General features: G+C 44.6%; 1 protein-coding gene across 1 annotated transcript in view; it reads right to left on the bottom strand.

The window, feature by feature from the left end:
* sorcs2 (sortilin-related VPS10 domain containing receptor 2) overlaps positions 1-25048 on the bottom strand; it is a 284143-nt gene that overhangs the window by 184789 nt on the left and 74306 nt on the right. Inside the window, exon 2 of the mRNA XM_076087245.1 lies at positions 14112-14179. Within this exon, the coding sequence (XP_075943360.1) occupies positions 14112-14179 (68 nt within the window). The remainder of the gene's footprint in view (positions 1-14111; positions 14180-25048) is intronic.

The raw sequence follows: 25048 nt of genomic DNA, 5'->3' as shown, positions 1-25048 counted from the left end.
CAGCTGTTTAGAATAATTTTGAGAGCCAGGGTGCTGTCAGAGCCTGTCTCTGGGTCTCATCCATAGGAATGAGCCCGCCTTTGAAGTGTCAGTCTCAGGAAGGCGGATGCTGAAGCGGGTGTTGATTGACAGATTTTTCAGCGAGTAAAGTTGCAAGAAGTGCGTAAATTTCCGCTCGCCGGAAGTCTGACCCCAAATGGGGGCGCTCGTAGCCAGAAGGTTTTAATTGAAGAAAATTCTGGCACATCCAGTTGTTGATTTGTTCAATGCAGTTACCCAGTCCCTTTATGGGATTATAGTCCCCTGGTGACATAGTTATGTAGATTTGTATGTCGTCTGCATAATTATGATAACACACTTTGTTGTTTTCCATAATCTGAGCTAGTGGAAGCATGTAGATGTTGAACAGAAGAGGCCCCAGTATTGAACCTTGGGGAACACCACATGTCAGCTCTGATGTGTAATTAGCTACAGACAAAGTATTCTCGCTCCTTCAAGTAGGATTCAAACCAGTTAAGTGCTGTGCCAGAAAGTCCCACCCAGATTTTTAGTCTTTCTAGGAGTATGGCATGGATGACCGTGTCGAATGCAGCACTGAGATCCAGTAATACTAAGACTGAACTTCTGCCATTGTCTGTTTAAGTGGATGTCGTTGAAAACCTTAACAAGAGCAGTTTCAGTACTGTGGTGCTGTCGAAAGCCTGACTGGAAGACATCAAAGCAGTTATTTACGGCTAAGAATTTGTTCAGCTATTGGAAAACCGCTTTTTCAATTATTTTACTTAAAAATGGGAGGTTTGATATTGGCCTATAATTTTTCATTGTTGCGGAGTCTAAACTAGCCTTCTTTAGGAGTGGTTTAATAACTGCAGTTTTTAGGGCTTGTGGGAAGACACCTGTGTTTACTATTTGTAAAAGATCAGTGGTCATGCAGTTTGAAATATTTTTGAAAAAGTGTGTTGGTAGAATATCCAAGCAGCAGGAGGATGACTTCAGATGTTGTATAATGTCTTCTAGGCTTCTAAGGTCGATTGAAAGAAATTGTGTCATGATATTTGAATGGATGTTATTCAGAGAAGGGGACAACACATATCCTGTGGTTGGTGTGGAGGCACTGACTGCTTGTCTAATTTTCTGAATTTTGTCAGAAAAAAGGAGGCAAATTGATTGCATGCCAGGTGGATTGGAGCTCAGCAGCTACCGACACTGGAGGGTTTGTTAGCCTGTCAACGGTAGCAAATAAGGCGCGTGTATTGTTATTGTTTTTGGTTATGATGTCAGAGAAGGACTGCCTTGCATTTCTAAGTTCCAAATTATAATTGCGAAGTCTCTCTTTATAGATGTCACAGTGAACCTGGAGATTAGTTTTTCGCCACCTGCGCTCAGCTTTCCGACACTCTCGTTTCTCTATTTTGACCAGCGTAGCATTTCTCCAAGGAGATCTTTGCTTACCCGAGACAACCTTCACTTTGGTGGGTGCAATGGCATCAATAATATTTTTTACTTTAGAATTGAAGCCATCTACAAGCTCATTGACTGAGATGCAAGAGAGGGCTGGTGTGGAGGAGAACTTCTGAATAAATAGTTCACTGGTGTTTTCAGAGATGTAATGCTTCGTCACAACCTCGGTTTGGACATTTGTGTGCAAGGAGATTGCACTCTCAAAGAAAACACAGAAATGATCAGAGAGTGCAACATCAGTCACAGCGACCTTGGAAATGTTTACACCTTTGGTGATGATTAGGTCCAGAGTGTGCCCCCTGTTGTGTGTGGATCCTGTCATATGCTGAGTCAGATCATAGTTATCAAGGACACCACATAGTTCTATAGACCCTCTGTCCTGGGGATTATCAACATGGATATTAAAATCGCCAACAATAACAACACAGTCAAAATCAATACAGATTATAGACAGCAGTTCAATAAACTCATCAAAGAAGGTTGCACAGTATTTAGGCGGTCTGTAAATGTTTAGGAATAAAGCTTGAGTGGAATTCAGAGCCACATATTCAAAAGAAGTAAAAGGACATCTGCTTGCATTGAAGAGAATCATTAAATAAAATAGCAACTCCACCTCCTTTCTTATGTGCTCTTGTTTCACTCATGAAACTGAAGTTGTGAGGTGTTGATTCAATAAGAACAGCTGCACTGTTATCTTGATTTAACCATGTTTCAGTTAAAAACAAAATGTCCAGTTTGTGCCTGACAATAAAATCATTGATTAAAAATGTTTTTCCTGACAGAGACCTGACATTTAATAAAGCTAACTTTAATGTGGTTAAAGCTTTCTTTGTCCAATTTATTTGGACAGGCTGACGAGGAATGTATGTTAAGTTTGATAAGTTTGCAGGTTTACTATTGTTTCTTCGCAGCCTCACCTTTCTTTTTCTATAAACTAGCAGGACAGGAATTGAGAAGGCTAGCTGCATACAGGGCCCCGACTTTTCCTGGAGAGAGTCATTGGTGTCATTAGCCTTGTAGCCTGGACCCAGAAGATATCAATTATTGCCTTTATCAGGTAGGGGAGACAGAGGATGGTTGTGGAGCCGCAGTGGAGGTGGGGGACGGGCAGGGCACTTTAACTTCGCCGATTGTGTCAAAACTGGCTGAGGACTTGGAGCCAGTTTCGGGGGTGGGGCTGGAGCTGTACGTCAAGGAGTGGGGCGAGGAGTGTGTTTGGTTCCAGCAATGACCAGCTCTTTCATGTGGTCAGTGAACTCCAGGTGGAGGGAAGATGGGGAGAGTGTGAGGGAGGAAAGGGACCTGGATGGAGTTTGGGGGGTGGAAGTAGGTGCTGGGGAGGGAGGTAAAGACTCCTCGTCTCGGAAGGGTGGGGAAAGTGGGAGATCGGAGGCGGTCCCTGATGATGAGGTTGGAGACTCCTCCTTTTGGCTGTCGCTAGGCGGGGGCATCCTTCCCGTAAGGTCTCCATGGCGATGCTGTGTGGTTATCTCTTGTTTAGACTCCTCTTGTGTCTTGTCCTTGGCAGTAGGAACAGACGGATGACGCAGGGAGAAAAATAGGTTAGAGGTGAACAGTTTTACCCCTGACTTGTTCAAGCAAACTCCATGTGCCTTAAAAAGATGTCTGCGCTCCCAGAAAATGTAGAAATTGTTGATAAAATGTACATGCAGTTGACAGCCATTTGTTCAGTGCAAACAGCCTGCTGAATCCTTCATCTCCTCCTCTGACTGGTGGAAGAGGGCCACTGATAAACACCTCAGCCTTGACAGAGCTGACTGTGTTTAACAGATCAATAAAGTCTCGCTTCAGAACTTCAGACTGTTGTTTCACAATATCACAGCTTCCTGTATGCACAATGATGTTTTTCACCATGGGATGGTCAGCCACGATGTCCAGGATTTTGTCTCTCATGTTAGAGACCATATCTTTCGGAAAGCAGAGTATTTTGGTATTCTTGCTGCACAGTGTTCTGACATCTTTTACAGCATAGTCGCCAACAATCAGTCTCAGGCCCAGTCACTAGCTTTGCCTGTGGCCTTTTACTCTCACATTTACTCTGTTCTTACCCTGCTTTGAGGACATAGCTGCTTATCCAGGTCATCAGATGGAGATTTAGGATCCTGCGACAATGGAGCAAATCTGTTTTGAAGTTGTAGGCTTGGTTGTTGTGGAGGTTTTTTGCAGGTTTTACTTTTCTCAGCTGTCCTTGGCTTTGTCCGTCTGAGTGCAGGGGTTGAGGAGGAGTTCTGCCTGTGTGGTAGTGCAGGCCAGCCAGTCGCATCACAAATCTCAGGGCGCTGGACTCTGCCTGTTAGTCGTCCTCCCACATATTTTCTCTTCGGCTTTGCACCGACAGAGTTCCAGGGAGGACTACCATTTGACGATTCATTATCTGCTCTCTCCTCCTGTTTCTTGGTAGGCCTGGTTGTGCTAGTTAGCTGTGTCTTAGCTTGCGTTTGTCCAGTGTTTTGAGTCCATGGTAAAGTGGTATCATTCCCACACAGTCCATTTACCTCCACGTTTACTTCTAGTCGGTGGATTTTTGTTTCCAAGACTGCAATCTTCTGCAGGCGTTTGTAGTAGTCGTCCGTGGAGAAGGGAGGCATCTTGCTGCTACTTAGCTTTAGCTTAGCTGCTAGTTAGCATTAGCTAACAACCCAAATAGCTCGACGACTTTCTGGATTTGTCTTCACTCAAACGTTGAAGAGTGATATATGTGATATATCTGGCAAATTTAAGCAAGAAAATGCAAGCAGAGGCAAGCAGAGGTATGAGCAAGCAGCAAAGCGACTGCACTCTCTCTTCAAGGTCAAAAAAGCCTTGCATGCATGCGGCTCTTCAGCCCCTCTGTTGCGGCTCCCTGAGTCTACATCCACACTAATACGTTTTTGTTAAACGATCTCCGTCCACACGGCGTTTCAGCATCGTTTTCTAAATAAGTGGTCCCCAACCGGGCCGCAAACCGGTACCGGACCGTGGATCATTTGGTACCGGGCCGCACAGAAAGAATAAATATTATATTATTTCCGTTTTATTGATTATAAGAGTATGAAAGAAGTTTTATTTTGAAAAATGACCGGATTCTCTCCCAATTTCATCCGCCTGTGTCTCTTGACACATGTCAAGACGCTTGTCTCGGTCACGTGATAAGTTACCTCAAAAATTAAGCCCGCAAACTAGCGAAAATGAGTAAAACACTTTTGGAGAGCTTCTTTGCAAAGAGGAAAGGCCACTAAGGAGACAGAAGAAGAGCTACAACTTCCAAGAAAAAGAAAGCTTCATTTAACAGACAATATCAGGAGTCTGATTAAATATCAGGAGTAATTCTGACGAGCCAAGCCTGCTCTGCATAATATGTGGCGACAGAGGAAGCCTTAAAAGTATGTTTGAGAAAACAACTCTGCTGGTGTTTGATTAAGATCAAGGCTGAATATCCTGAGATCACCACTAAAGCACTGAAAACCCTCTCTGTGAAGCGGGATGTTCTGCAGTGACAGCAATCAAAACAAAATGACGGAGTAGACTGGACATGAGGAACACACTTCGGGTGTCATTGTCTCCCATTACCCCCAGATGGACCGTCTCGTTGCAGAGAAACAAGCTCAGGGCTCCCACTGATTCAGCGTTATTGTGAGTTGTATTTATTATGCATTTTATATTTGTTTTCATGCCGATCATATTTTATTTTGTCGTGTTTATCCGCCACACCTTGAAGGCCGATCCGTGAAAATATTGTCTTACATGAAACCGGTCCGTGGTGCAAAAAAGGTTGGGGACCTCTGTTCTAAATGATCTCCGTCCAGACTCAAACGCCTGAAATCGAATATCACGTGAATTCACGTACACTGGGTGGGTGGCGGTGTAAACAGGAAGTAGATTAGTTGCTCTAACGTGACTTCAGACGGCCGCTCCGTAGGTCTGATAACGCAGCTGGACACACTGCTCGCTCCAATAATGGCTGCTTCCTCTGTAATAATGCAGACTTTAACTGAACAACAGCTGCTAGTAAAGAAAACAAGGTCAGTAATTGTAACGGGTGTAGTTAGGACTCAGGAGCAGTACGACAACACCGGGACTGGTATGATTTATGTTCTTTATTTTCAACACGACAGGCAGAATATTCTCCGGAAGAATCAGCGACAGGATTCTCGTGGTCAAGGACAGAAAGGCTGAGTAAGTTACCAGGGCAGAGGCAAGGCGAGGTAGTCCGGAACAGGCAGGGTCGGCAACAGGGAATCAGTCCATGGGTGAATGCGGGAAAGTTTAGCATGAATGCGGAGAACGATCTGGCAGTGAGTGTGTGTGAGGCAGGGGTTTAAATAATGAAGAGGCAGAGTAAGCAGGTGAGAGTGATGAGCTGATGAGGTGAGTGTGACTGGCAGGTGCACTGAATGAACTGATTAGGTGAGTGAAAGGTGGAAAAAGCTAGACAGAAGTGACAGAGCTGTGACAGAACCCCCCCTCAAGGGACGGCTCCGGAAGTCCAAAAAGAAAAAAGAAAAAAAAACGTCTCCCAAGGGAGGGTGGAGGGGGCCCGGAGGAGTTAAAAACTCCTCAGAGGCTGCAGAGTCAGAATCCCCATCCGGGTGGGTGGGGGGGGGTTCAGGTGGTAGGGTTTCTTGGGCCCCGAGGGAGGTCTCTCATAGTCCGCACCGGGGACCTGCTGGGTGTTCCTGGCAGTCGTCTGGGTCCTAGACGGTTGTTCTGGGTGCTGCCTATGAAACCTGGCGATGAGTCGGGGGTCACAGATGTTCCGAGCCGGAACCCATTGCCTCTCCTCCGGACCGTATCCCTCCCAGTCGACCAGGTACTGAAGGCCTCGCCCCCAGCGGCAGGAGCGCAGCAGGCGATGAACAGAGTAGACCGGACCTCCTTCAATGAGGCGAGGAGGCGGAGGAGGTGGAGCAGCCGGCACCAATGGACTCTCCAGGACCGGTTTGACCTTGGATACATGGAATGTGGGGTGGATGCGCATGGATTTGGGGAGCTTGAGCCTTACTGCCGCCGGGTTGATGATCCTCTCAATTTCGAACGGCCCGATGAACCTTGGACCCAGCTTCTTAGACTCCACCCGCAAAGGTAGGTCCCGGGTTGACAACCACACCCTCTGACCCACCTGATAGATAGGGGCTGGAGTGCGGTGTCGATTAGCCGCTGTAGCGTAGCGGTCCGCAGACCGGAGCAGGGTTGCTCGGGCCCTAGCCCAGGTCTGGCGGCAGCGGCGGATGAATGTCTGGACAGATGGGCAGGAAACTTCCCTTTCCAATGCAGGGAACAGAGGTGGCTGGAACCCATAAGCACTCTGAAAGGGTGACAAGCCTGTGGCGGAGCTGGTCAGGGTGTTATGGGCATACTCCACCCACATCAACTGGCGGGACCAGGAGGCAGGATTCTGGGAGACCATGCCATCTCCTGATTCTTCCTCTCCGTCTGACCGTTGGACTGAGGGTGAAACCCCGAAGACAGACTGACAGTGGCCCCCAGCACAGTGCAGAACTCCCTCCAAAAGATGGAGGTGAACTGAGGCCCTCGGTTGGAGACAACGTCGACTGGAATTCCATGCAGGCGGAAGATATGCAGACAGATGAGTTCAGCCGTCTCCTTGGCAGATGGGAGTTTGGGGAGAGGAATAAAATGGGCCAGCTTGCTGAATCTGTCGACCACCGTCAGAATGACGGTGTGGCCCTCAGATTATGGTAGTCCGGTGACAAAGTCCAGGGAGATGTGAGACCACGGACGATGAGGCACTGGGAGAGGCCGCAGGAGGCCAGCCGGAGCCTGGTGGGAAGGTTTATGTTGGTTGCACACAGGGCAGGCGTTGACGAATTCCCTGGTGTCCTCATTGAGCGAGACCCACCAGAAGCGCTGCCGCAGGACGTCCTGGGTCCTCTGGATGCCCGGGTGGCAGGTAAGTAGAGAGGAGTGTGCCCACTGGAGGACGTCGGACCGAAGAGCCTGAGGGACAAACAGGCGGTTAGGAGGGCACGCGCTGGGACCGGCTTGACCCCTAGTCGCGGCCCTCACCGATTCCTCAATCTCCCAGGTGAGAATGCCTACTTGACAGGAGGCAGGGAGGCTGGATGAGGAGCCAGAGGTGGATTCCTCCTCCCCCTGGAACTGACGGGAAAGGGCATCAGGCTTGACATTGCGGGAACCGGGGCAATAGGAGAGCGTGAAGTGGAACCGGTGAAGAACAACGACCACCTGGCCTGTCGGGAATTGAGTCTCTTGGCTGTGCGGATGTACTCAAGGTTCTTATGGTCGGTCCAAACCAGGAATGGAAGCTTGGTCCCCTCCATCCAATGCCGCCACTCCTCCAGGGCCAGCTTCACTGCTAGTAGTTCTCGGTTACCAATGTCATAGTTTCTCTCGGCGGGGGAAAGCCGTCGCGAGAAAAAGGCGCAGGGATGGAGCTTGTGGTCAGTGGCCGAGCGCTGGGACAGGACACCCCCAACTCCTATGTCGGAGGCATCCACCTCCACCACAAATTGTCTGTCTGGATCCGGGACTCGGAGGATGGGTGCAGAAGTGAACCTGGACTTCAGGTTCTGGAAGGTCTCTTCAGCTGCAGAAGTCCAACGGAAAGGGGTCTTGGAGGAGGTGAGGGCGGTGAGTGGGGAAGCGACCGCGCTGTAATTCCTGATGAACCTCCGATAGAAATTGGCGAAACCCAGGAAACTTTGAAGTTGCTTGCGGGAGCTTGGGACAGGCCAGGTAGTGACAGCGGCAACCTTAGCGGGGTCCATCTGGATGCTGCCCTGGGAGACAATATAACCCAGGAATGAGACCGTGGGAACATGAAACTCGCACTTCTCCGCCTTCACAAACAGGGAGTTCTCCAGTAGGCGTTGAAGCACGGACTGGACGTGGTGCACATGTTCCTCTTGGTTCTTGGAGAAGATCAGGATGTCGTCGAGGTAGACGAATACATGCCGGTCCAACATGTCTCGGAGCACGTCGTTAACCAGGGCCTGGAAGATGGCGGGGGCGTTGGTTAAGCCGAAGGGCATCACAAGGTACTCGTAATGTCCCTTAGGTGTATTGAATGCCGTCTTCCACTCATCCCCTTCCCTGATCCGGACCAGGTGATAGGCATTGCGGAGGTCAAGCTTGGAGAAGATGGTGGCTCCTTGAAGTAGCTCGAAGGCCGTTGCGATGAGCGGCAAGGGGTACCGTTTCTTAATCGTGATTTCATTTAAGCCCCGGTAGTCGATGCAGGGTCTGAGAGTCTTTTCCACAAAGAAAAATCCAGCCCCTGCAGGAGAGGACGAGGGGCGTATGATACCGGAAGCCAGGGAGTCGTTAATATAATTGTCCATCGCTTCTCTTTCAGGAGCAGACAGGGAATACAGGCGCCCCTTAGGTGGGAACGTACCAGGATGGACGTCGATGGCACAATCATACGGACGGTGGGGAGGCAGAGACATGGCCCTGGACTTGTTGAACACCTCCCTAAAGTCCAAGTATTCCGCAGGAACCCCTGTAAGCTCAGGGGTGGAATTGGTGAGCACGGCACCTCGGGGAACGGCAGCTTGCTTCAGGCAGACTAGATGACAGGACTGGCTCCAACCCCGAAAAGCCCCCGTAGTCCAGTCGATGTGCGGATTATGTCGACGCAGCCAGGGGTATCCCAGAATGAGGGGGTGCGAGGGGTTTGCAAGATGTGGAAGCTGATGGTCTCGTGATGGTTGCCGGACAGCAGCATGTGTACCGGAACGGTTTGATGCGTCACTGTGCCCAGAAGATGACCGTCCAGGGCGCTGGCTGGAACAGCCTGGGGAAGAGGTATCCGGTCGATCCCCAACTGTGTACAGAGGTCCTCGTCCATAATAGATGCGTCTGCTCCAGAATCCAGGAAGGTGGAAATTGTATGGGAGCCCCCGTAACAGTAGTTGGGCGTGGAAAAGTGGTCGTTGACAGGCGGAGGATCGGGAAACTGCTCGGCTCACCAGTACTTCCTTCCTTACTGGCGAGCCCGGGCTTTTAACGGGCAATTGTGAGCAAACATGACCCGCCTGGCTTGACTGTTCCCGGCGCCTTGTCAGCCGCCTGACCTGGATGCGGCGATCCACTCTGGAGGTTGCCTCGATAAGTCCGTCCAGGGATGTGGGTAGCTCGAACGCGATGACTTCATCTTTGACGTAATCCGCTAACCCGAGTAGATATGCGTCACACTGGGCATCCATGTTCCAAGAGCTTAATCGTGCCTGAGTCCGGAAATCAATGGCGTAGTCCGTGACAGATCGGTGGCCCTGCTGGAGCCCCATTAGCCCTCCGGTGACGTCCGGTCCTCTGGACACCAGTCCGAAAACCTTGCGTAGTTCGGCGGAGAAGGACTGGAAGGAAGCACAGGCAGGAGTCCGACGATCCCATTCCGCTGTTCCCCACAGGCGAGCTCTCCCAGTCAGGTAGTTGATGGTAAACGCCACCCTGGCATCCTCAGACGCGAAGGTGCGGGGCTGCAACGCAAACAGGATGGAACAGTTCGTCAGGAATGCGTTGCAACCCTCAGGATCCCCAGCATAACGTTCAGGCTCCCCCACCCGGGGCTCTGAGACCGCCGTAGAAATTGCTGGATCCATTCCCGAGTGAACCGGAGCAAGCGGCGGCGACGCCATCGCGTTGGTCGGAGCTGCGACTGACGTGAGTTGTCGTACCTGGTCAATCAACGTGATGAGAATCTGGTTCTGATTCGCCTGGGTGTGGTGAACCTCGGCGGTATTGGTGACCACCATGGTCTCGGTTCGCTGCATCGTCTCCTCGATCGCCTCAAGCCGGCTCCATGCCGTGGTGCCGTCTGCTGGATCCATGATGTGGCCAGATCGTACTGTAACGGGTGTAGTTAGGACCCAGGAGCAGTACGACAACACCGGGACTGGTATGATTTAAGTTCTTTATTTTCAACACGACAGGCAGAATATTCTCCGGAAGAATCAGCGACAGGATTCTCGTGGTCAAGGACAGAAAGGCTGAGTAAGTTACCAGGGCAGAGGCAAGGCGAGGTAGTCCGGAACAGGCAGGGTCGGCAACAGGGAATCAGTCCATGGGTGAATGCGGGAAAGTTTAGCATGAATGCGGAGAACGATCTGGCAGTGAGTGTGTGTGAGGCAGGGGTTTAAATAGTGAAGAGGCAGGGTGAGAGTGATGAGCTGATGAGGTGAGTGTGACTGGCAGGTGCACTGAATGAACTGATTAGGTGAGTGAAAAGTGGAAAAAGCTAGACAGAAGTGACAGAGCTGTGACAGTAATACCTGACCGTAAATAAACATGTTTTAATATTTTGTCAACTAAAATGTGCGTCACATCCTATTACACCTGTCAAGCGCCTTTCCCTGCAGGTGGCTAATCATGATCTGCAGACCCCCGCCCTCAGTAAACTATCAATGGATGAATCCAAAAAAAGAAAAGTCACGGAGGAAAATAGAGAGTTTAATTCAGCGTGGACGTATTCATTTGCTTTCACTGCCAACGATGCTGACTTACCTGTATGCTTGACATATGCAAACAATGTAATGCTGAATGTCACTTCCAGAACAAACACAGCATTTGCTGAAAAGTATCACGCTGGAGATGATTTCTCAACTGCTGCAGCAAACTCTCCTCTTCATAAGAGTTTGATATTGTTCGAACAGGTAAAATAGCAATACAATGTCAAGAATTGTCTTTATTATTGTTCTATAATTTCATAAATACAACAAACTAGTTTTTGTATATATAATATAACTATATACAAAACTTTATAAGCTGTGATATCAAATAGCTTTTGCGGCTCCAGATGAATTTTATTTGGTGGAAAATAGAGCAAAATGGCTCTTTGGATAGAAACGGTTGCCGACCCCTGGCCTAAGGCAACACGACAAATATGACAGGAAATATTTTCAGGCATCATAAACAAAGAGATTTGACTAGAAAAAGAACAGGATGTGATGGCTTTTCGCAGGTGAGGAAACTCGAGCTGTAATGTACCCTTCTGCCATCTAGAAGATCTTTTTGTTGAATTGAACAGTTTGTTCCAAATTGACTGGTGAAACAAGTTATTGTTATTACATTGTTAATACCACCGGGCATTTCGCACTAGGTATATTCCCCCCTAAAAATGTTGCCCATGTGTCAAGTGTGGTATAACTGCCATGTCATGACAGAATTTTAATTTCAATTTCAATAGATTTTTGTATTGCCCAAAATCACAAATTTGCCTCAGAGGACTTTACAATCTGTACACATACGTCATCCTCTGTCCCGGAACCCTCACATCAGAACAGGAAAAACTCAAAAAGAGGAAGAGACCTTAGGGAGAGCAACAGAGGAGGGATCCCTCTCCAAGGATGGACAGAAGTGTGATAGATGTCATGTGTACAGAATGAACATAACAGAGTTAGAAAATGAGAGAGTGACAGAAAATGACAGCTGTGCAGTACTATGGCCTCACATGGCTAAATCAGAATCATCTACCTGAGGTACATTTTCACTTGCGTACTTCAACGACAATCATAAACTGTCTGGGAAAGTGGTCCATGAGTTGCCACTCCAAAACAGAGCCATTCTCATGAGACAAGTTAGAGGGATGTTTGGAGCTCTAATATCAGCCATATTATAGTCTGGCTCCTTGGGTCAGCCATAACAGACTGAAGGACACACATCCAGGAGTAACAAGCAGCAATGATAAAAGATTCAGCACTGATTCCAAAGCCTGGGGACAGACACAACTCCCCACAGCACACTGACAAACAGAGACATGGCACGAAGTGTGGTTATGGTTATGATTAAAGGAACAAGTTCACAATTTCACACCATAGTGCATGGAGCAGTCCAGGGTTTTCTCTGAAATAAGTATTGTTTACACTTTGGACAAACATGAGTCCTTCATGACATATGCAGGTTTTTCAACAAGCCTTAGTTTATACCTACTCAACAAAATGGGTAATTTGTCAGTTCCTTCCAATAACTTATATCATTTTTCCAAAAACAACCCACATGACTGATATGTTTTCTGCACCTATCAATTATATGGTTTGTGATCTGGAAAAGTTTGTGAAACTAAAACACAGTTTGATGGCCTTCATGTTGAAATGAAATGGGGTGCTGTGGCCCAGTGGATGGAGCTGGTCGTCCTTTAACCAGAAGGTTCGTGGTTAAGTCTCCGGTTAATACTATCTGCACGTCGAAGTAGCCTTGAGTCATTTTCATGTGAATAAATGCACATAGACATGACTGAGTGCTACATATAGGACTTATACAATCCAAAGAATTGATGGACATACAAACCTCTACTGTTTTTGGATAAGTGATACCCAGTTGTTTGGGTTGAATTCACCTAGGCCACTAACGTTTATAGTTTCTCAACTGTGAAGACACAGATTGTGTGCCTCTGTAGACCACCGCTGATCTAAAAGGGACTAAGCTCATTAACTCAGCCGCCCTGAAAAACGTTCCCCTCTCTGTGCTGTTAAGTTTCCCCCAGTGTGAAACCTGACATGTTGATCTACACCACCTGACAGAGCAAGACGGCAAACCCATTCATCTTCCCCCTTCTTCCTTGTTTGATGCTACAGCCCAGGGACCACAAAGCATACAGGCCAGTGGATTGTGGCTGTCCACACACCACCAACTGACAACTACAAGGTACTGAGGTACACTCCACACATAATACCTACCACAACGTGGTCAGAGGTCCTCTTGGAAACATGCTAATTTCTTGGCAATTTCTGCTTTTTGGACATTGATGCCAACTGGCAACTTTTTCAGTCTCTGCCAATTTAGGTTGAATTCAGATTGAAGTTCTGAAGTGGGCAGTCCAGTGGGGAATCTGCAGCATTATATATACACTGCAAAACTTAAAACATTAACAGGGGAAGGAGAAAAACACGCTTTGTACATTATTCATATCTGTCCTACAGGAGGACAGGCAGTCAGAGCTAATGAGAGGCCGGAGCTTTAAAGTCATGGAGCACTCAGTGAGGTGAATGGCATTAACTAAGTACCACAATTAGACCAGTTTTGCCATGTGTGAATGCCTTCTAATTTTAGCCAGTGTTATGAGCCCTGTTTTATCCAAGTTTTTATTAGGATTTGAATATAATTAAGTTTCCTCCACACCCTTATCTAGAAGAAGGTCAGGCTCAACTACATAGCAGTCCCCAAGGAGCTGGTAGGTCGATGCAGAATACAGAGGACATTAATAATACATGAGCATGTATGTAAGAGTGCAAGATATACTTGTTGTGAAGTGGAGTGGAATGGATGCATTGCCTTTCCCGCCGCTCAAAGCAAGTGATGTGTGAAGTATTTTGGTGAAAGGCAGCTTTGCTCTGCCAGCCAGACTTGACCCCTTTCCCTGGCACTGCCGGTGCCCGCCGTCCTGCCCTATGCCATGCTGATATGCTATCTGCCCAAACAGATGCCTACTTTGGCCTTGCAGCGCCACTCTCCGGTCTACCACTTTACCAGTAGCTACCTGCTGATGTTTTGACCGCCCTAGCGCTCTGTATCACTCTTTGAGGAAGCACAGCGGAGAGATAAGCGAGACCTACACTGACCTCGCTGTTAAAGGGAAGCTGCTTGCCGGTGAAAGGTCTGCGTGAGTCTGGGACAAACATGACATTAAAGACATCGAGCAAGAGCAAACATGGTGTAAATGTTTAGCCTACCTCCACAGTGAGCTCTCCAGCACCTTGGTGGAGTCAGCGTGGTAGTACTTGGTCAGGATCAGGATGACCTGTAACACAAGGTGGAGGAGAGAGATACATGTAAGCTACTACTGAAGAAAATGACTGGTTAGTGCCGTGGTTCTTAGTAAGAAGCGGGTCCTCCAAGGAGGGCGTAGTGAAAATAAAGTTGAATGATAATGGTTTGTGTGGGAACAATAAACAAACAATAAATGAGTGCCCTGATGCTAGCATAGCTATATTGCTAACCTGAAGCTAAACCATTCACCTTGACTTATTTTCCTACTACTTTCCTAAATATTGTTAAAGACTGATAAAACATAAATCCATCTCCGCAAGGATGGGCATGACAGAAACAGTTTGAGAGCGACTGGGTTAGGGAATGAAATCAGGGCTTATGACTTATAAATCAAAGCAGACACCAACAACCACTAAAGCAATGTTGATAGCACATGAAAAAGTCAAGTATTTTTATTCATCTAGATATGTTTCTATTGTAACTTATATACATACAACTGCTCAATCAGATTTGTATTATTTATTTCAAAAGCTTTGTGTTTTAGTTTCCCTGAATATATAAAAATATGCGTTTCTCCATGTATGAACTTATCTGTCTGAATACATTTTCAAACATTTTTAAAGCTTTTAATTTAAAGCATTCACAATTGCCATTGATCTCCAATGCTAACTGACAGTACTAACAGCTATTACTTGGGCTAATGTCCGTCTGAATATTGTGCAGTGGTAAATTTAACAAAAAGTGATTCCTGAAGTTGAGCTACAGTGGAAACATACACGAGTCATCCTGCTGCTCGCTTTACAATTTTTCAATTTAGTGGTCTGGAGTCTTTGGATGCGTTCGTAAGAGAGCGATCTGGCAAAAAATGAATCGTTTGTTCATTTGTTGCGCTGTTGTAATGTACCGTTCAGTTATTCAGAGGACCACAGTGTCGGAGTGGCAGAGTTTATAATCTGGGCACTCTGTCTGAGGAGACGGAGCAGCAGAGTACTAAGGGCAGTTAATATGTCAAAGTTACTTGTTTGCCATACTATTTAATAAAACCGAAACTAACTACAGTAGGTGACATTTTCAAGAACTCCTACTGTAATGTGAGTTACGTTTTCCAACTTATTTTTATAGGAATATTGTTACACTCTCATTTCCCATCATAATCATTGTCAACCTCACTGGCGACATGCTTTTCTTTCATCCATTTTAACTTAGTACCTGTTCATTCATTTCTATAGAAATAGAACACCCTTGCTCTAATTTTATGGCAGAGCATCAAATTGGATTTACGAAAGAACCCTTTGGCTGCATCCAAAATTGAATTCTCACATGCTATTTTTCAGAATTGTGTAGATTGATCCATTTTGTGTGTATAGAATGGAGAAAAAAATGTAATACAGCATAAATACTGCAGTACTACTGCAAATAAATAAATATTTGAATACTTTAATCATGTCGCATGATGAGAAAAGCATGTCGCCATACTTTAATCAATGGGCTGCACGGTGGTGTAGTGGCTAGCACTATCACCTCACAGCAAGAGGGGCCCGGGTTCGATCCCCGATCCCGGGTGGTCCTTCTGTGTGGAGTTTGCATGTTCTCCCCGTTGCAGCGTGGGTTCCCTCCGGGTTCTCCGGCTTCCTCCCACAGTCCAAAGACATGCAGCTTAGGTTATTTGGAGACTCGAAATTGCCCGTAGGTGTGAATGTGAGCGTGAATGTTTGTCTGTCTCTACATGTGCCCTGCGATGAACTGGCGACCTGTCCAGGGTGTACCCTGCCTTCGCCCAATGTCAGCTGGGATCGGCTCCAGCGACCCTGAACAGGATAAGCGGTTTGGATAATGAATGAATGAATGAATGAATGAATACTTTAATCAGTGGGGTTTCCCTCACCATTGTGTTAGCTTCTTTGGCAATAGATAGTGACTTAACAAACAAATGAAAACCTTGATGTTTGCCACTTTAAGATTCTATAACATTTCTCATGTTTATTTTAATTTTAAAGGAACAAACAGATTTAGGCAGCAAGACTTTAAGGAAGGCTTTTAATCAGTAGTTATATTTTATAGTGCCATTGGTCTGTCAATAGATCTGCATACGTGTTTGGCCAAGATTTAATCTAATCTTTCTTCTGCATTTATATTTCAAGCCAAGGCAGCCGTGATTGGAGAGAGAGCTGACACAGGGCTATCCCCCATTGTTACTCCTAGTCTCCTTTGTGCAAGCAAGATTATATATTTAGTTTAAACACATCTTTCTTGGGCGTATTTGATTATACAATCTAAAATTTATAGTATGAGTTTCTTTTTCGGGCTTTGCGTCACAAAAAAATGAAATAAATAACGATGCATTATTCGTGTATGGTCCAGGGCACACACCCCATGCCTGTAAACTGGATCAGAGGCTCTTGTCTTTCATACTTATGAGCACTCCTTTTCTTGACAGCTAGGGCTGCTGGGATTTGTGTTGCCATGGCAAGATTGCCAGTGGGTCAGGCAGTGTGGGGGGGGGGGTGGTGATTGACAGGCTTGCTTGCAGTCCAGGTTGTGAAACGAGAGAAAAACCGAGGTAGCAGGCCAGGTTGAAGGTGGCAGCTCCCACGGAGTCAAGCTGCAAACTCTGTGCAGTAGGTTCACTCCAGATACATCTTAATGTGGAAGTAAAGCACAGCCTGATAGTACATTATTATGACTCTTTTACGCTGCATCTTTCCTTGAATTTTTGGTGACTTGCAGAACAAGTGCATTAACATTTTAGTCTTTGTGGCCTCTGAGAAAATGAAAGACAGATATTCAAGAGCTAAATATTTGCTTGCTTTCATTGTCAGATAGTATAGAAGATTTGCTGTCTGAATTAGTAAGATATCTGGCTGCACCTCCAAACATTTTCTGAAATATGTTTTCATCCTGTCACGTAAACAAAGTCCTGTCACGATATATAACCTGATAAAATCTAGCATATAGTAGTGTCCAAGGCTTTCACATTGCCCTCTTGTGTTAGGAGAGACCAAACAGCCTGTAGGATCCAGCATCAGTTAGTATTCAAAAATAAAACCTCAAGACCTTCCACTTGGCACTTGACTCAAAGCAACTCAAACTCAGAAGTTCCAACCCTGGTGGAACTTGGCTTCCAATGATTTATATAGAGTCCAAAAAAACGGAACAGAGAACATTTTCTGAAGCAGCAGCCTGCTCGCCAGGGCTGATAACAACCTTTGTAACAGCTCTAACAGATGCAGTGACAGCAAACAACCAGATGTTTCTCTGCCTCTACCTGTCATAAAACTCTCTCTTTGCTGATGAGGAATTAGACAGTATCCAGATCTGAACGAGCCACTGTTTGAGTGTTCTACAAGTGGCCAAGTGGTCATTGGCCTGCTATGACTAAACTTGTATGTCTGGTAACAGGCTGTCCGCCTCTGCACAGCTGTCCTTCTCCTAATGAGATACTGGTGCAAAGCTTGACCCTATACCGTACAGTAACAGTAACTGGTCCCTTGATTTAAGGATTAGATCCACCCTGCTGCACACTTTTCTTTAGCGACTGTGGCTCAGTGGAAAACGGGGTCGTCCTTGGGCAAGACACTTGCCAAAATTGCCTACGGTGTGTGTGTGTATGTGTGAATGTGCTGATGAGCAGGTGGCACCTGCTCATATCATCGGTAGCTCATATCATCAGTGTATGAATGGGTGAATGATGATATGTCGTGTTAAACAGCTTTGAGTGGTCGGAAAGACTAGAAAAGCAAGTACAGAACATTACCATTTGACCATTTAAAGACCCAGAGAAGGGAAACCCAGGGAGTGTCAGGATCCCCGTCAGACCAGACACCTCCCATGGCCACACAGCTACAGACACTTCAGTTAAGTACCTCCTGCGAGCTGACACACCAGACCCAGATCCCACTAATGAGATCTGGGCAGTATTTGAACCCTGGTCCTCCAGACCTGTGTTGTCAGTCCGTACAGTCTTCATGCCGGAACAGTCGTCATACAGGCTTCATTCCCGAACCAGCTTCAACCCGGTACCGTCTTCTGCTAATCTGCCTGCCCTCCAGTGTCGATCCACGGGAATTACACCGTCGATCTGCCTGCAACCCTGTGTCGGACCAAGGGATCCACACAGTAATCCTGCCCGTCTTCCAGTATCGGTCCACGGAGAAACACACCTCTGATCCTGCATGATCTACCTTATAAAATAAAGTATTTCCTTTCCTCAATTGCTTCAACTATCTCTTTTTATATGGAAAATACAAAAATCCCCATCAAATCCCTGTATTTTCTCTTCAGTAAAAGGGTTTCAAATGTTTGATAACTCAAAAATAACTTACAAAAATTCATCCAATCAAATGAGACTTTGAGCGAATCCTAGCCACACCAGTCATATAAAATTGCACTTCCCCATTTATGGATTGTACTAGGTAACCAAGCAAGAGAGACAGGAAGAGATCTCTGTGGGCAAAAACTTGTTTTTATCTCCAAAACAATGTGGCTAAGGTTTAATTAATCCAAGGGAAATGTTGCAGATTTTCAAGTATATCCTGGAGCTCCCACTCACCTGTAGGCTAAACTCCTCCGGTAGTTTTGCGTCATCTGGCAGATGTTCATCTGCATGTACCCGACAGAGCCAGGTGAAAGTTTCCCGTTCTTCTCTCCCTTGCCTTCCTCCTAACCCATTAACAGGTGAGGGAGGTGTGTGTGGTGCCAACAGTACTCTGTAGCTCTGTGGCACGCTAAAATCAATGCTAATTATAGATCCAACAGATACGGAGCAGCATCAGCATTCATTTTTACTTGAGTTTGTAGCCACCGAAAAAAATATCTAAATTCACCAGCTGTTTGGTGCTGTACAGGTGCACAGAAGGTTTAAGCAAGCTTTCTTGCTAAAAACAGCTGCTAGCTACTGCTGTTCATTAATATTGTAGGCCAAAAAATCTTAACAATAAGCCAAAGAAGCTAGAAGCCTTTGTAGAGTGTAACTGCAGAATTAGGTGATGCATCAACTGTTTATACACAAATATTGATTAGTGCAGCTTAAGAGCATATTGTGATTAGACCCGGAACTAACAATTATTTGAATTATTGATTACTCTGCCTTTTATTTTCTTGATTAAACAAATAGTAAAGATGAATGTAAATATTTTGGCCATTATCATACTGTTCTGTGCAGATAACACTTTGTTTATGTGTTTGATTTTATATTGAAAGATGAACTACTGGACATATCTGGTTTGTGAAATGGGAGAAAGACACCTGTGTCCTCCCCCACATTCCTCTTAGGTCTGAATGTTGAGTGTGGGGCATCTGGTGGAAGATAATGAACGTAGTCGTAATAAATGTCCGAAATTTGTATTTCTTTAATGGAGAATGAAAGTGAAACAGAGCTGCCAGGGCCCAGTGAAGCACATGCAATATTGTGTTTATTCTGTGTTTATATATATAGTTCATATTTGGGGGGGGGGGGGGGGGGTTTAAATTAATTTTAAGCTTGATAAAGCTTGATATGCCTAATGTGAAGACAGAGTTATTACAAAATATAATTTTAGACAGATATTATGCATTTATTTACAATTTCTTTTCATGCATTATACTACTTCGGTGAACCTCAGACTCTGGTAAACCCATTTCAAGCACCAAAACAATTCGTACACATGGGAGATTTAAAGAATTTTCATCTTTTAGGCCAAATTCTCTCTCCACAGTGCTCGAGGACAAATGGGCGCCTCAGTGCAGAGAGTGCTGAGATCCATTTTGCCGTCCCAGTGCTGGGTTAGAAAAGCAGCTCCACGTAAAAATGTCATCCTCTACAGCCTCTAACAGCTTGCATCCTTCTTCTGACACAAAATACATATAGCCTGCTGGTTACAAGTAAACCCTGAATACAATATTAATCTATAATTATAGCTCTCTAAATGTGTAACACATCCTCTGTCTTGTGCATGAAAAACAGAAGGGTAAAGAAACTGTGCTCTGAAAGTCATCGTCAGCCCCTTGAGAATGAAGTATTCATCGCGCATCCAAATGATGTCAATAAAATATTCTGCCTCTCTATCCCCATGTAGAGTCTTCAAGGCCTAAGTTCTGCTCAATTGTAAAATCATTTTTCTTTGTGGATAAAGTGGACAGGGCAAGGATGTATTCGGCCATAAATCACTACTGGCAGGAGGCAGACAGAGCGTTTATTTGGCACCATCAAACATAGCTGCATTGACCAAACTGCTGAACAGCACAGAAGCCAAACTCCTCTATCGCCTCTCGTGTACAGTGTGTTAAGACTACAACTTGGCAGCTTCTACCTACAGCTTATTGGACTAAAGGGCAAAATTGGCACGGCGTATTCAACCGGAGAGCTAAGAAAAACTCCTCTTTTAAGAAATGGCATGCTGTAATTCAATGCAAACAAATCACAGGTCCATAGTTAAGAAATCAACAAGTATCAGAAAACATGTCATGCTAAATTTTTTTATGAGCAATGACAGAAAAAATGTCTCTGCATTCTATGTTGTTTCAAATAACACATTTTAAGGAAGTTTGTGATGAACTAGCTGACCTAATCAAACAGTTGTAGAGGAAATATCCCTCTATTGTAGCCTCCTTGTAATACTACGACCACATAATAGCCACTGTGGCTTTTTTATTTGTAAGCTAGTGGACAATGGGCCTAATGGCTTTTATTGGGGAAAAGTCAACAGGGCGGTCAAGACCCACAGATGACTTCATTCAGAAACTACAAGAGACCCATTGAGAGTCAAGCTCATAGCTCAGCTTCTCATGAACTCCAGCTTGACAACTGCTGTTTGTCCCAGAGACATTCCCATCAACTGTATGCTATAATTCAGCCATTGAGGAGACAGAGGGAGAAAGCTTTAAAGAAAGAAAGGGACTGGGGTGAAATAAAGACAGACAAACTCCGAGGCTCTCGAGAAAGAATGCAGTCATTCATTTTTAAAGCGGAAAACAGGGAAATACATGTATTTGTAAGTGTGTGACACCCCCTCCTCATCCCTCCCGGTGCTACACATTATCCAGGAACAGACCACACACATCAAGAATTAATCACAATGTGTAATAAAAGGGAGGAACTCGTTTTTGTTATTTCCCCCCAAATAGAGACAAAGACCAAAAGTAAATTCCATAGCGATTATATTTGGGGAATGAGAGTTTGACGTCATCTGTGTGTGTGTGAGAAAGAGAGAGTCAAAAAAGATCTCTCTCTCTCTCTCTCTCTCTCTCTATATATATATATATATATATATATATATATATATATATACACTTTAATTTAACACTGTTTTCATTTTAAGTTCTTCTGTAACTTTAGATTGTAGTGTGAAGCATTCATTGTAACGTTTAACCTGATTATCATGAAGAAGCTCTGGACAGATCATTTATACTAATGCCCACTGACATGGTTTGAGAACCACTGTTATCTAACTTTTGCGCTCCAAGCATCTTAGTTTGCACATATTTAGATCGGAGAAGTCTTTTTCTCATGGTGTGCCCACATAATATACAAAGTGAAAGGCTTCATGGACTAGAGTATGTGCATCTCCATCATTTTGTTCTCTGTATTCATGTGTGTGTGTGTGTGTGTGCGCGAGTGATATATATATATATATATATATATATATCACTCGTGAATGCTTCACACTACAATCTAAAGTTACAGAAGAACTTAAAATGAAAACAGTGTTAAATTAAAGTGTTCAAGTAACAGCAAATGGCACTACTGTTTTGTTAACTTTCATGTAAGTCCAAATACAATCAGCAGGACACTGCAGGGAGTTGAACCCCATCCCAGTAAACTGACAGTCTGTTATTTTACAAACACTGAAGCACATTCACACACATTCATTTTCTTAATGATCTTAACAGGCTTACATTTATGATTGTATCGGAGGTACACTCAAAACATTTGAGGCTTAACACCTGGCAACATGATCTTGCTACACTGCTGGTAGCACTCGTGCACGCAGTGTATGATGGTCACAGAAATGCACGGCCGCGTCACCCAGAGTCCTTTCAGTACCCTCGACGTGCGTGAAGTTGCGAGGGCCCGATCAATGCTGCTTGCAGCTTTCATTATTATTATTTTTTGTAATATGGATAAAATAAACTTTTAGAGAAGTAACAATTAAGCATTATTGTCTTAATCCAAAGTCAAAAATCCTTACTGGTTATCAAAAACACATTTGGTGCCTCTACAACCCTGCCCTTGCTTGCTCAGGCAGACACATACACACACCTATATAAAATAAAGTGCTTAAATCATCCAAATAGTTCCCCATTATCCTCATCCATCCCGTTCAATGGCCGCCCTAATGGGTTAGGACACCAGCCGCCACTGACTAGTCAAATCTGGTAGAAGTCGTTGTTTGACCATGTTCTTTATCTGAGGCTAGCCAGTGACCTGCACACTCGTTGCCATTTTAACAGTAGCTTAAGATTGCCACCATTCATTAAACTGCTCAGGCAGAGAAGAGAGAAGGGTAATTACATGGACCTGTTGCTCTGTCCACACAGAAAGCTCCTGATCTCACTCGCAAGGGTCCATATACTTATGTGGAATGTTAGGGAAATTATTTCAACTTTGTTATTCTTTTCTATTCTTCACATACAATTTCTGAAGATTTTCTCATTTTATCAATTATTAGGCCTGGACATCTGTATGTCATGATACAGCTGTTGCAGTTGAACAGAATTGACCTCAATACGTTTCAGTCTGATTAAAAGTAAGTATTGAAACCCTGCAGCTGTTTAAGTAAACTGCATCTCAGTTGTACAATTAGACAGAACTAGAATCATCTTTTTAATAAAAGCAGTTGATGAAAAGAGCATGATATGAACTTTGTAACTTGTTTTTTGCAAACTACATTAAATAATATTTTGGACTCTCACTAGAATGTATTCAAAATGGTGACTGAGAGAAATGACCGTTGTTTCTATGGTACCTCTGGAAATGTTATTTGACCTTGAATGGTATGATTCATGTTAGGATAGGTTGTTGGGCATCAAGTTTTTACATAGGACATAGAACTTTAAAAAATACTGAGATATTTATTTCATTTAAATGTAAAACAATTTTTTAAATGTGTTTTTCTAAAATATTTAGAATTTTTAAATAACAAACAGATAGGCCTACTGTCAATTCAGGAACATCATGACAAGCTAAATTAAACATAGTGTGCACAAAATCATTGTCTAACTTGTAAAAAAGTTTCCCTTCATCTATAAAGTTGGCTATTTTTGAAGAAAATGGTCATTGGACCTGAAATGTACCACCATATGTCCTATATCTGTACAACAGAGGCAATGAATAAAATGTTACACTGACCGTAATGTTAGAGTAATAAGTACCAGGATGAGGAACAGCAGAATATAATCATCCATCTCTGAAACCTGCAGTATTATGTGAAATGTGAAAAGCAGATGTTTCAATATGAATTTTCCTGCTACTATCTAAAATAATGGAAAATGTGTGCTTGTTTAGTTCATGTTGTAACTGAAAGTGACTGTCATGTCTAAATCTCCTTTTGATCCAGAATCCTTTACACACCTCGTGACTTTTTCATTTTCTTCCCCTAACGTCAAACAGGTCTTTTGTTGATTCCATCACTTCAATGATCTCTATGCTTATTTAAGTCCCTGCGGTTTTCTTCCCTCTTTTCTAGCTTCCTCTGTTCCCCCATGAATATCTGAGCAATTGCTATAATTGGGCTCTGATCAAATTGACGGCTTGTTTTCTAAGGAAGAGGCTGGAACACACAGGACTGGCGATGTTCACACAAATACGTTTGCATCCTTCCCTGATTCTCTTAAATTATGGGATGCATCCCCAACAACAACAGGCTATCTTTGGTAACACACATTACTGCAATACATATTCACATATTTAACCACAAACCTTTTCATCCATGCAAACATATAGGCCTAATTGCAAGGATGATTTTGCCTGTGGAGACTCAGGTGAAATGGCGATGCTCAATCTGACAACTAATTGGACCGACCGGACTGATGGAGCTGAATTCCTTAGATGTGTGATAATCCACTGCTGGGAGCCTGAGGCCTTTGGGACGGAGAGAGATAGTGTAAGGCAAGGGAGAAGAAGCAATAAAGATAGATATGAGATATAGAGGGAGACGGGGAGATAAAAGAAAGATGGTGAGAGTCCAAGAGACAAAGAGACAAGAAAAGAGAGTTTAGAATAGATAGGTTTGCATGAAACAAAGAGAGGAGAAGAAGAATTACAGTTAGAGAACAACCAAAAAAGATGAAGAGAAAGGGCTAGAGATTCATAGTGGAGAGAAACAAGAGAGTGACTCATTAGAAATAAAATAGGACAGGAATATCTGGGGTGTGATGGCTGTGAGGGGGATGGTAATCGATGAAGCCGAGGGATTGAGACGAGCCTTCTGGCCCTAAATCTGTCCATTGATCTAAGCATCTTACTGGTGAAGAGGAGATGAGGTCCGACAGGGCTGCTGGACTGCGAACCCAACTTAACCCGGCTCTAAGTAACCAGTGCCGGTCTTCAAGGGAAAACCTGATGAGGTTCATGACATTTCATGACATGTACTGTAATTCTCCAATGCAAACAGAAAAATAAGAGGCTATGCCTGTTTGTCTTTACAAAGACCCAGTGGAATACAAGCATCCAATCACTTCTACAGTCTATTTGCTCTAGCTTGAGCCATGGTGGGAAATACTCACACAGCCTTTTGGACAGTTTCGTAGCTGGACGTTCTGCGATGTTAGAGATTTTTAAAGATGCTGAAAAGTGAAAACTGAAAGTAAAAAGGTGCAGACAGTAGAGTGCAGATGCTGCTCTATAGCACGGAATTTTGCGATATTTATGCAAAAGTGCTAAAACAAATAGTGTGAGTACTTACTATATTAAATACAAAAACAA

The sequence above is a fragment of the Anarhichas minor genome, unplaced genomic scaffold, assembly GCF_050575085.1.
Source record: "Anarhichas minor isolate MPS153535 unplaced genomic scaffold, ASM5057508v1 ptg000009l, whole genome shotgun sequence".
Classification (NCBI taxonomy): Eukaryota; Metazoa; Chordata; class Actinopteri; order Perciformes; family Anarhichadidae; genus Anarhichas; species Anarhichas minor.
This window is presented reverse-complemented; position numbering and strand designations above follow the sequence as displayed.